We start from the raw sequence: 13,660 nt of genomic DNA, 5'->3' as shown, positions 1-13,660 counted from the left end.
TAGGCATTGGCATACGACGCAATCTGAGGTAAGTCCAATATCATTGAACTTCGTATGTGCTTAATACTGTTGCAAAGCAAGATGATTTTATTTTTTTAAAAATAAAATAAAATAAAATAAGAAGAAATGCTAATAACGGTTATGTCTTCTTGCAGTGATAGAACATCTACCCCAAGAACTCAGGGATAGATTTACAGAAATGAGGGAACTGGACTTACAGGTTCAAAGTAAGTGGCTTATGACACTTATTTAAAAATAAATAATATTCATCACTATCGTAAGTAATTTAAAGAAATTACAAATCATAGAGATAGAATTTTAATATGGATTATTTGTTCTATTATAAATAAAAAAAAATGAAATGAAATCTTTGTTTTACGTCCACGGTTATGTCGGTTAGGCTAAAGGAGATGTATTATAGAGTATAAGATGGTAATTCAGTATATCTAAATTAGCAGAATAAATGTGTATGTAAAGAAATGTATATAAAATATATTTGAGTAAGAACGCTCATACTCCTTAAGGTCGAACTCCTCAACAAGTTTAACTTATTATATATTTTCTGTTTCTCTTTATTTTCTATATTGAAACAGAGTTATGTTTCATATACTGTAAAATAAAATATTTCACATTTTATAAATCATAAATATCTTTATTTTAAACACAAACTAAAAGGCATTTCTGTAAGCAAAAGTCGTGAAAATAATGAGATTTCGTATGGCATATGAATGGTAACTGATACTTTCTTGTAATCATTTGGTATTGTTGCTTGTTACGAGTTTGATTACCAACGTCCTCCATCTCCTTTATTCGGTTGCCACAAAAGCGAGACATAAAACTGAGTAAAAAATAGTTTCTATTTAAAGGAAAGAAGGGATTGTGTACATAATGCTCCTAAACCTACACTTAAACATTGTATGTTTTATGAATCTGGACAAAGCAGAAGTACCAGCTTCTACTACCTACTAAAAATTGAATTACTAGTCCATAAGAAATGTTATAGGAAGGCAACCTAATTTCCATCTATTATGTGCCGTGGAAATCGTAATCAGATTGTTATATTCCTAGTATGATTTCTGATACCATCATCTTGCATTCGACAGAGACACGAATGGTGTGTTGGGGCGTCACAGATATTTTTACATTTTATTCAACTTGTTATTTTTTTTTTTTTCAGAGAAAACGTTAAAATCAGCAATGTTATTAAAATGTTGGTTATCACTACACTATACACATTAACTCACAACTTAGCAGTACCATTAACAGGCATACAGTCCTGAAGTTTTTGTAGCTTCTCATCAATTGCATTATGCAACACATTAACTAGAAAATCTGCAACTGCCTTCCGAAGAGACCGCTTTAAACTTTCAATATTGAGATGTATCTTCTAGCAAGCTATCTTCTGAAACTTGGACCACGATTTGTAGTCCAAAAGGTTTAGGTTCGGACTTGCAGAAGGCCAGTCTGAATTGAAAATGAAGTCCGAAACATTTGCCTCCAGCCACTGCTGGGTTGTCCGTGCTTTGTGTGTTGGGGGCTCCAGCTCTGTCCATGGGAAAGTATGTAATGGGATTCTTGATTAGTTTTTCAAGCACTGTCTCTTGGTACACTTTGGCTGACGTTTTGAACCCCTTTTCACAGAAATGGAGCTCCGTTATGTCCTCGTTGCTCACACACCATGACTGAGGCAGGATGCTGATCGTTCTGGATCCTTGAGGCCTTTTCACCCCTGTCTCTAAAGGATGTGGCTTATATCCTGTCATTTTGGGCATCGAAAGTCTCCTCAACACTGAAAATGTTTTCATCAGTTAAAAGGATTCGGTGGTACCCATTTGCTGCGTAACGCTTTGCTTTTAGAAACTTCTGGCGCTTCAGTTCATTTGTCTGGGAGCGCGGTGGGTTAGTGGTAGAGCGTTCACCTCCGGTGCTTGGGATCCCTGATCCAGCTCGCGCCGTGTGGACTTTGTGGTGGACAAACATCGTGCTCGTGGGTTTTCTCGGGTTCTCCCGTTTCCTCCCACTTTCTTCATTGAAACAATTCTTACCATTTCACTCATCTCTCATCATCACCGTCTCCTTTAGCCTAACCGGCATAACCGTGGGACGTAAAACTTAAAGATTTCCTTTCATTTTTCAGTTCATTTGTCAGGATATGTCCTTTGCGTTGGTTATAAGCATGAAATCCCAGGTCATTGCTTAACGTACGAGACAATCACTTTCGATATTTGTAGCCCTTGAACTATAACTGTTTCCTAATTTGATTTCGTTGGACACGCACCGTCACTGCTTTCACAAGTTCCGGTGTTAGTATTGTGTGTGGTCTTCCTTACGGCGGGCTATTTTTCACAGTTCCAATCTCAACAAAGCGCTGAATAGTGCAGTAAACTTTTTTTTTTTTTTTTTTTTTTTTTTCAGCAGCAGCTTTTGGAAGGTTTTGAAAATTTTCCCTGGTTATTTACTTACCTTGTGCAATGTTGTCACGGCCACACGATAGTCATACACGCTCCATTTCATCTTGAACACTTACAACTGACACATTACACTTCTTCAGCGTATCCAGCAATGACTCACGCTTCATGATACCGCTCTTGACGTCGCTTGCTTGTACGGGCGGAAGTACAGCTACCCTTAGGGTAGTATTTATGGTAAGACTAGGTATATTATTAACACATATATCTTTTGTATTAATTCTCGTTAAATTTCCAGACTCAATGGACAGTTTGGAGAAACGTGTAAAGACGTTCTTTGCGAATGCAAAGAAGATGAAGCAGTCAGAAAGAGATGCGGAGTATGACGCTATTAGAAAGGATTATTATAAGACACTAGATGACGCAGGTAAGAATTGAATAGTAGCCTTTCCATAATATTTATAAATTTTCATTTGGCTTTAAGGAAAGCTTTTCCAGCTCAGAATTATTTCAAAGAAGATATAAATAATTCTGATTTTCGTTCTGTATTATGAAATACGGTTAATTATGTGATTTCTAATAGAATCTACAACAGACTACAGTCGGAGGAAAGCAAGTTCCTTCTAACTTGCTTGATTTTGTTTTATTTCAAATTTCTATTTTCTTTTATTGCCTGATCATATGCCCACAAAAGAGAAAATGTTGCTTAATTTATGAGGAATATATGCTAGTATGGCTTATGTAATATTAATCACATTGATTATATGACTAGCATATTTTACCCGAAAGCAACTAGGTGCTGGAACAACCTTAATTTCTTTTTAATGAATCCGAATTTGTTACCTATATGGTTTATTTGATTCAATATAAGGAGCGAAATTAGATGATGACTTCTGCTTCGTTTTGTAAGTTGTTAAGTGTTCTTTGGGTGGTATGAGTATGAACGAGAAAATTACTCCTGAAGATTAGTAATAGATAGCTTATATATCAGGTATGAAGTGAGCATCGTTGATGAACTTTTTGGATAGTTCATATTCGAATAAGGTTAAGATCTTCGTGGTTCAATATTGTCTTTTCAGATCGTAGAAATATTGTGAAGTACATAAATAGAATATAGTGTAAGTGATAGAATTGTCGAATTTTTTCGATATTTTAATTTAATAATTAGTTCGAATAATGTCAGGAATTGGGAATTCTGAGTTCTGGTAGACGCCCTGATAACGCGGAAACTCACACCTTTATAGTAGGTGAACTTCTACCACTAGATCCGGATTGGATGAGTTCGGTGTATGGGTTTTTGCTTTCAAAAATATGACAAAAAATTCGAGTGCCTATTACTCGGGAACCATAAGCCTGCACAACATTATATTTCATATACTTAATACCAGGGTAATTTCTACCATCATGCCAAATTCGATCCCCATCAGACCTATACAGGGTGTTTCAGATAAAACGTACAGTGCTTATAAATCCGAAACGGCTGAGAATAATAAGATGAAACAAAAACTGAGATAGGAAAATGTCATAGGGCACATCACATGGTGTTGTCGTGGTGACCCCCAGGGCCCTCCTTCAAGGGGATCCAGGGGCCAACTTCAAATTTTCAAATAGAAACATGTATTGAATCATACCTCATTTAATGGTACTTGAAAAACGAAACAACTTTTGTAGGAAACAATTTTCGATTTGGGGCACCGTTTTCAAAATGGCCGCAATAAATTTTAAAAGTTTTTGGCCCAATTCCGACCCGATAATTTTTTTAAAAAATTAGCTCGACCCCCAATCTTTCTCAAAGTTTAATACTAAATTTAACCTAACCCTCAGAAACATTTTCTAAACTCTGGTTCACAACCTGGCTGACGCTTGCCTCCCGAATGGCTGACCATTGCCTCCTAAAACTTTGCCTGTTATCGAGAGAACAAAAACTCCATTCACTGTAACAAAAATCTAACTTAATTGATTTTTGGCATAAAGTGAAGATGGCAATATTGTTTAGCGACAGGCAAAACATTCCCACCCCTTCTTGTTATATTTTGAGTTCAGTGAAGGTCAAGATCACAGCTCAATTTACCTCATAATGCCTGCAATCCTCTATAGTGAAAGTGGAGCCGCTGCTAAGCAACACAAACTAAATAGCTAGTGCATTCTTTGTAACATTTTTCACGGACACACTTCTTCAACGTTTGGCTTTATTCCAATTGTCGTTTAACGAAAGTCAATAATTATTAAAGAATTGCAATTGATCGGCCTCAGCCCGGCCCGACCTGAAGAGAAATCAGTGTCGGCCAGCCCAAGCCTGGCCCGGCCCAAAGGAATAAAAGTGTCGACCCGCCCAAGCCCGTGCAGGTCTCTAGTATGTAGAGGTACGCTTATAAAAGATAATAATGAATTGAATCACATGTGTAACTTTTTCAAAATTTTTCTTGGTGCTCGTTATGTGCATTGCCCGCCTATACTGGGTTTTATATTATGTTCTTTACAGTAAAATCAAATTGGTGAAGTTGGAACAAAACTCCATTTTGTTTGAATCATATTACAATTTGCATTGTAACAGCGTTTGTGTTTGGACAGCTTTATATTTATTCTGATTGGTATTGGCGAAGTTAAGTTATCAGCCCATAACGCGGGGACCGTAAGCCTGCACAATATTTCACACGCTTGTATCGTAGATGAAAACGCAAATTTTGACCACCGATAACTCGGGAACCCAAAACCTGGCCAACATATTTCACAAACTTATGTAGCAGGTCAAGGTCTATCATAATCTTGATCTTGATCAGATGAGTTTGACTAAACTCGGATGAATATATAGTAATCTTTCTTTTTCAAGTTAAAATCGAATGATGGATGAAACGGCTGAGAGAATGGAATCCCACGAAAATGTTGAATGAAATGTTGAATATATATGAAATGTTGAATATAAGATGGTTGGATAAGGTATCGAATAAAAGTATTAAAAATGGTAGGAAAAAAATGTTGAAGACTATTTCGAAAAGTTTGTGTATCTTTGCATTACCGTCATGATAGTGGATGATACCTAGTGTTACTGAGGGCTCCAAACTGCAACCGGGCTTGAATGTGCTATAATTAGTGGGTGAACAGATTACCATGCAAGATTAACCTTCACATTATATGTCGTTCCTCACCGCACTATTTCGCTTGTTCGAGAACAAGAAATATTGTGATTAGACACATTATCAAACATGGAGGAATCATACTAGTAGCTGTGGATGGAATGGCAGAAGGACGAGTAGGGTCAGAGAGGGTAATTATGAGACACCTCTCACTGATCTTCAACCACTTTAGGATAAATACAAATTAAAAGCATATGCATTTAGTAACATTCTTCACAATGCTTTGTCTACATTTTTAAATTTCAGTTGATAAAAGTTTGGATGTACATTTTTTTTTTTTTTTTAACAAATACATTCAAAAAAAATGTTGAAATTTGAAATCTTATCATTAACTTTTACATCTACTCTTGCAGTAATATCACTGCTTTCAAACCAGTGGGTGTCGGTGGAAGTCTAGTAGCTCAGCCAAGTTGAATTTGTCCCTTGGGCTTTTGTTTCAGAGTTACAAATTTTGTTGTTGTATCTCATTTTGCTTATGTGGAGAGTAATTATAAGACGCATGCTAGATTAATGTATTTGAGAAATAACTAAAATCTGTCTCTGTATCCTAGTATGTTAAGTTTAAAAAAAAAAAAAAACTGTATTCTGTAGTTCAGGTAGTCCTGTAATCTTGTTTCTTAGTAATTCTTTCAGAGTTGTAGACCTACTTATTTTGTTGAAAATAGCCTAGGCTGCATATCAATATACTAAAACAAAGAAATAGAAGTAGCCTAAGTTGTTTTTTAGTGAATAGCCTACAACTTGGTTTAAATTTGTTTCATAAGCCTGTTTTGTAACTTGAAACTAAGATAGGCTATTAGTCCAAAGACCTATTATAGTTAACTCACAAGTACGTTAGAATAGCATCAGTAACTATTTCCACTTTCTTAGTTATTTTCTTGTAACTCAGCCAAATATTTGTATATCTTTATGTAATAAACACGAAATAACCAAGACTTCTTTGTCTCATAATTGGACTCTTTCATACCTCAATATCACATACAGAAAACGGGGACAATAGGTGTCTCATAATTACCCTTTTGGAGGGAAATTATGAAACAGCACAAATTTGACATTTACTCATCAACTTACGAGATGACAGGAAATTTCTTGGCAGCAAATTGTTACTCTATTGACACCATAAACTGCTACCTAGATTAACTGCTTTCAAAACTAATGTAAGCTGGGTAACGTGGAAAAGTTGTGAAATCTGTCTCATAATTACTCTCAGTGACTCTACTTAGAAGGCCGTGATAGAAATATACGGACGGAATAATAGAAGATATATAGAAAAGATGTGCAAGGAAATGAGAAATCTGTCTCAGGTTAAGTTAAAATTGAGAGTTGCATTAAACCAATCACAGATGGCTGACCAAGAAGAGATTTACTGGACTGTTCCAAAGGAAAAGTTTTAATTCTTCACTGCCAGTATTTCAAAAGCATCGCACCAAAAAAAAAAAAAAAAAAAAAAAAAAAAAAAAAACTGCCATGATAAGTGACTTCTGTAGAAGTGAGAAAACATTAATTAATGATCACTTCATAGTTCATAAAAACAGGTTAGTACCGAGTATATCGAAGTTTTCATGAAAACATTTTTGCTTATATTATTTGTAATGACGTTTCACATAACAAAGAACTGGCATTTACAAAAGCGTTCAAATAATATGACAATTAAACGGAGTAGAAAGTATATAACAGAACTAAACGTTTCAAATATTATGAATATAATTAAAGAAGAACACCTCCTCTCTTTAAAATAAAATAAATTAAAAAATTGCATGTTATTGACAGTATTAAGACAAAAGTGTTGTGTGAGCAGAGCATACACTGTAAAATCGTGTCATTGTTGATAGAGAATTTAAGTTCATAGTTGGACAAATTTGTTCTAATCTTTTTCGTTCTTTTCTAGATGAGAAAGTACAGCTTGCTAACCAAATGTATGACCTCGTAGACCGTTATCTTCGACGGTTGGATCAAGAGCTTCATAAATTTAAGATGGAACTAGAAGCTGATAATAAAGGAATAACAGAAATTTTAGAAAAACGTAAGTACGTTTTATATAATAGAGCAATAAGCAATAGTATATTCATATAAGATGAACAGATTCTATGTAACGTACTTTATTAATTTTGTAAGTAATTGTTGTCTTTTTTGACTTCTTTCAGGTTCCTTAGAATTAGATCAGCCTCAACAACAAAATAGTAGTCAAAAGGAAAATAGGTATAGTTTCAGTGTACCTCGAAGTTTGCAAGGTAGGTAAAATATAAAGGGATTTTATATAACTAACTGCTTTTGTGCCTTACTCAAAGGGGGAGAGGGGATAAAGGCTTCTTTCCTCGTCTCAATAGTGTCAGTAGTGATAATCTGTATTCATATTTAACAGCGTGAAATCCGGCTTTTTGTGTTCGGGACTCTAGCCTTTTTCTGCATGTCATAGGAAAAACAATTCTTGTACAAAATGAAATGTATTACTGACAGTTTTATTGAATGAAGACAGGAAATATCAACCCATTCACTGTACGGACATTACGCTACCGTGGTTATTAGTATAATTTAGGTTAAAAGAGGTAAGTTTTTTATTATATGAAGTATCATCAGAAAGGTAGCAATTGTACAGTACATTGCATTTCAACATCATACTAGTAAGAAAGATAGAAAAAACGTTATCGTACATCGCCAACAACTGGATTATACTGTACGAATTGTAACTTTGCAAAGTCTAATGAACATTAATCAATCAGCACTTACGAATGTCCATTAAAATTATGAATTCATAGGTCGCACTGAATACTTTTGTTAACCACATAGGTGTAGAAACATGTTTTAGACGTCTTGTGTTAAATAGGCCAAAAGCCTGCCACACGCTACATAAGTCTCCGTAGACTAAAGGTCCTGTATTTTAATGTTCTATTTCACAGGGGCGAGCGCCTCTTTTCCTTGTAAATTGAACTTTTTTTAATTTTTTTTTTTTTTTTTTTTTAAATCAGCTGAAATTCTGGGATGAGAATCAAACTTGTTGTTCTGCATGAGTTTATTGTGCTGCCATCTGCTAATGGAATAAATAAGTATCAATTCTAAATATTCTAGCTAGATCTTCGAGATCTGATATTACCCTAACGTTTACTTTTCGGTCATTCAAAATGACATTCCGAACTTAGCCAATCATTTCAGTTATTTTGACAGGCCTGCTTGTACTGAGTGTTCGTGATCTTCCACAGACCTCCTACCAATACTGTATCTCTTATACCATTGAGAAAACACAGCAACGAGAAATGCAATCGTCTCATAAACTTTTTCAACATCTCAAATGTTTTCGTTGGAGTTTTTTCCTAAGCGCGCATAGAATAGATATTCTTTTTTTGTTCCACTGTTGAAACGGTGACAAGATATCACAACACCAGCTTATAATTAGGCGAGTAACCTTCCCACTGGCGAAGGGCCGTGCTGGAAATGTCTGCACGTGTTCCCCAGATCACACGCAAGTTTCACCACTGTGATAAAGTTCTATGCCAAAATTAACTTCACAGAAAAGGAATATCGGTCTCGTTTTCTAATTGCTGCACTGCGTAGGATTTTCTAATTGGCAATACATTTCAGTTGTCGGCTTCTTAAGTGTAGTGGTTCAGGTTTTTAGTATGGTGTTCAGTCTTCGGCTTCTTAAGAGATGGTTCTTGATACATCATCCGTCCAAAAGTAACTAGCTGTGCTTATAATAAAGTATGTATTTAAGACTGAAAGATACAAGAAATGGTTTATGATTGAGTAATAAAATGCTACTGTGATATTACAATTAGAAAATTAATTCTTATAATAATTTCTATATTTTATATTGTTAATTTGTGATATTGAAAGAAATATATTTGAATTTTCTTTGAACATATTTAAAATATACCAATAAAAGTAATGGTATTTTTTTTTTTCAACCATATTAATCATACTAATATTTTTTTTCTAATTTCAGAAAAGAAGCAAAATACCAGTAGTGTAGCGGTATCAGAAAAGAAAGCCAGCATTGAGAAAACACCCCATTTGGAACCGAAGACAGTTCCAACAACTTCTGCCTCAGGGCCTACTTCAAATGTTAGCTATAATTTGGGACACATGGGCGCAGGAGGAAACGCAATTGCGGTTGCTGCATCACAGGCTATTGCTGCTACGCAACAGGTATTAATAATACATTTAAAGAAATTAGGGAACTTTAAACTTGAAATTTACAACTGAATTTTGTACTTCGTATGAATTAACTCAGGCATGTTGCACGCTATCTGCTAAAGAGGGCATGCATATGGGCAGCTATAAATAACTACCACTGCACGTAGAGAGCCAGTTAGCTGAGATGCCTCTTCTGCGTACAGGAAGAGAAGGTTTATGGTAAATATTTAAACGGTATATTTGTACCCCTGTCCCTTTATAGTATGCAGGGTGCCCACACAACCATGAAACCGTGAATTTCGTTATCAAACCTTGAAAATCTAGAATATTTTCAATTTTCTAGAAAATGGGACACCTGTAAACAGGGTTGGTTGGTTTAAATCAGGTGTTTAAAAACACATAAATTTAAAAGCAAAAATGCTACAGATAGTGCGAACTTCATGGTGACGTTCAAACCATGTAGATCTTTGAGAGCTTCTTTCATCTAGATCTTTTTCCACACATTACAAACCCAGGGAAAGTGAATGTTAGTAATGTATTGGTCAAAAATATTTTCTGCGTATGTATGAATATTTCAAAGCCACAGTGAAGTCTTCTTTTATCGATATGCAGATTAAATTAAATCGTTGTATTTCTGACTCAGTGAATGAACTTGGACACTAAATTAGATCTTTTGTACTCTCAACCTTTTGAAATTGTTCATTTATTTTAATAGCTTGTGTAAGTATAACTTTGTACAGTGATTTCACTTGTGCAGTTATATATGTTTTTGTATCTCTGAGTGAGTCTTAAATTATTCACAAGTATGCAAGACCAGTACAACATATTTCTGTGCTCCAAAGATGATCAGTATACTCGTCGCTCTCAGATTCCACTTTATAATCCCGCTGTTGCCAGAACGTTAGGGTCAAATAAACTTATTTCTATCCATATGTAATCTGAATAAATAAAGCAAATCTATTTAAACCAAATGAACCTGGTTTAAACAAAAAAGAAATAATAATAATAATAATAATAATAATAAAAATAAAAAATAATCATGGATTTTGTTACCCTGCTAATAACAACAAACCCATGACAGGATAAGGTAAATTGATATTCATGATAAAAAAGATGAAAATACATTCAAAAGAAATTCTAATTTTTTAATGTCTTCCCCGTTTCTTGTACATACAGTTGATATCATAAGGTTGAACTAGGGCAAGTTTAATTATTCCACTGCAATTACCCACCGCCGCATTGCACCTTAGTCCCGCACCAGGCAATTTTTATTGCCGTTGTGCAATCTGTAAAGATTATTTTTATAAACTTTCCCGCTGTGGAATGTAAAGTTTGGACCGTAAAATCCGGGAAAAAGCAGTGACTTCGATTATTGAATTTGAGTGCGAATCTTTATATGAAATTAAAATATTTTAGAAATTGGACCGTAATTCTCTCTAGAAGTGGAATTTTCGAAAACGCTGAGGCACGTTACCCCACTTATTTTTGATAGGGAGTTTATATATACCGAGAGGCTCGTAAAATACTAAATTTTGACGTACGTGTTTAACTCCCTCTTTTCCTTAAGAATATTTCCCCACTTAGGAACAGAATTTCGAAGTGGCTTAAATTCGTATTCCATTGTATTTAGTTGAGAGCTCAAATACTAAATTTCACATCACCAACTTAAGTGAATCCTTTAACATTTTCTGAACGAATAGTGGGAAAAGTTTCTGATGAGTGACTGACTACCCAGGCCAAACCGCTTATCCTAGAAACTAATAATTTGGAGACAGTGCATAGCATTCGTGACGTAAGTACTGCTAAGGAAGGGTTTTTGAAAATTCGACTAGGAAGGGGGAGGGGAAATTGAACCGGCAAGTATTATATTAAAATATCCATATCTCTGAAAATAAAAGACATGAAATTTGGTGTATGGACTTATCATTTAAAATGATTAGATATACGTTTCAACGTTTTGTTATTTTGCATAGACGGAAAGAAAAAGGGACGGCAATTACAATTTTTGTAAGATGATGTCTATATCGAGAGATTTCTTAGGGTTAGAGGCATGAAATTTGATTTGTTCTTTTCATTTAAAATAACTAAACACTTAGAAAAATGTAAGCAAAAGGCTAATACTCACTGCAGAAAACAAACCACTCCTTTAGGAAGTACTTTCGGAGAACATTATCTCCATTTTCAGCCTAATCACAATTCGAAAAGGATTTAAAACATGGGGAGAATTGTACATGGTTAAAAATTATTTAAAATTTACGAAGCGTAATTCTTCTTATCGAACATGAACAGATATTAATGATCATTAATTAAACAAGTATTAATGTTTTCTGCGGTGAGTGTTAGCCTTTTGCTTACATTTTTCTAAATATTATCACCGCTCACAACATAGTGATAACCAAACACTTGTTTTAGCGTTTTAGATATATGTTCTATAAGGGAAGAAAAGAAGTGGAAATAAAATTAAATGAAATCTGTGAGTTTTACATCCCACAGTATGTCGTTTAAGCTAAGGGGACGATGAGAATAAAGAAATGGTGGAGTGAAGAAAGGGGAAAGAAACGGAAGAACCCCGAGAAAACACACACACACACACGGTATTGATCCACCACAAATTCCACTTAGCGCAAACTGAGATCGAACAAGGGACTGCAGGCACTTAGAGGTGAAAAGAAGATGTGGGTTGCAATTACTATAAAATGTCCATATCTCAAAAACACTTAAAATTAGTGACATGAAGTTTGGACTTGGACTTTCCATTTAACAAACTTAAATTTTGTTTCATCGTTTTCATATATATGTTTCTTCTAGAGAGAGGAATGTATGTGCTTCTCTTATATGCCCATACATGGCATTCAAATTTCGTGTGTGGTTTCTATATAAAATATGAAAGAGGAACAACGCTTAATATTGCTAGCAATAGTATGCTAGCGTTATATAAATTGCCTTTCTTCCTCTTTTAGGGGTGGAATTTACGAAAATGGTGAAGCACAAATTTAAATCCTTTCAGTTGAGAGTTTAAACACCAAATTTCACATCTCCAACTCAAACGAATCCTCGTATTTGATGTTTTCTGAATAGATAGTGGGAAATGCTAATACTATGGGAATTGCCCTTTCCCCTTTTAGGTGCTTAATTTTAAAAAATGCTGAGAAACATGCTGTTATTTTTAAGTTCATGCCGAGTTTCATTTTTTACTTTAGCGATTTATGGAACACTCTGTACTTGCCAATAAATTTTAATCCCCATTAACCCCCTCCCCCCTTAAGGCTGTATTTAAAAAAAATCTTTGTCTCTTACTTTCATGACAAATGAAGTATTCGATTCATGTTTCTGTTCATATCTTACCTTTGTACCTATGGCAGTATGGCCCGGCGATAATAAGTCAATCATATTTACATTCTAAATAATACCGGAGATTAGCTTTCTATTAAAGTCTTGTAAAGGAACTATTCTTTTCGTATCTTCATTATAAAAATATGAAGACTGAAGTGCTTCTTCTTCTTCTTCTTCTTCTTTTTCTTCGTATTATTATTATTATTATTATTATTATTATTATTATTATTATTATTATTATTATTATTATTATTATTACAGGGTGTCCCGAAAGTCAGGTAACCTAAACTTTGAAACTTGAAAAAGTTTGAACCAAAAGTGCGAATGAAGTGAAACTCTCACCATAAACCGTGAGATGGTTCGACGTTCATCCTCATGAATGGCCAGAAACAAGTGAAGGCGAAAAAAATCACTAACATCAAATGCAGACATCCCATGACCGTTAAGGGCCGCGGTAGCTCAGTGGTAGAGCGTTCACCTCTGGTGCTTGGGGTCCCGGGTTCGATCCCAGCCCCGGCAAGGGAACTTTGTGGTGGACAAACACCGTGTGCGTGAGCTTCCTCGGGTTCTCCCGTTTCCTCCCACTTTCTTCATTCCACCATTTCATTCATTTCTCATCATCACCGTCTCCTTCAGCCTAGCCGGCATAACTGT

The 13,660-nt window shown here is 35.0% G+C and overlaps 1 protein-coding gene across 1 annotated transcript in view; it reads left to right on the top strand.

Annotated features, from left to right (window-relative positions):
• Ing3 (Inhibitor of growth family, member 3) overlaps window positions 1–13,660 on the top strand; it is an 81,135-nt gene that overhangs the window by 19,664 nt on the left and 47,811 nt on the right. Inside the window, exons 2-6 of the mRNA XM_081728765.1 lie at window positions 156–227; window positions 2,707–2,835; window positions 7,431–7,565; window positions 7,687–7,773; window positions 9,483–9,685. Coding sequence (XP_081584891.1) covers window positions 156–227; window positions 2,707–2,835; window positions 7,431–7,565; window positions 7,687–7,773; window positions 9,483–9,685 — 626 coding nt within the window. The remainder of the gene's footprint in view (window positions 1–155; window positions 228–2,706; window positions 2,836–7,430; window positions 7,566–7,686; window positions 7,774–9,482; window positions 9,686–13,660) is intronic.

Source organism: Thermobia domestica, chromosome 10 (genome assembly GCF_964235325.1).
Source record: "Thermobia domestica chromosome 10, izTheDome1.hap1.1, whole genome shotgun sequence".
Lineage (NCBI taxonomy): Eukaryota > Metazoa > Arthropoda > Insecta > Zygentoma > Lepismatidae > Thermobia > Thermobia domestica.
This window is presented reverse-complemented; position numbering and strand designations above follow the sequence as displayed.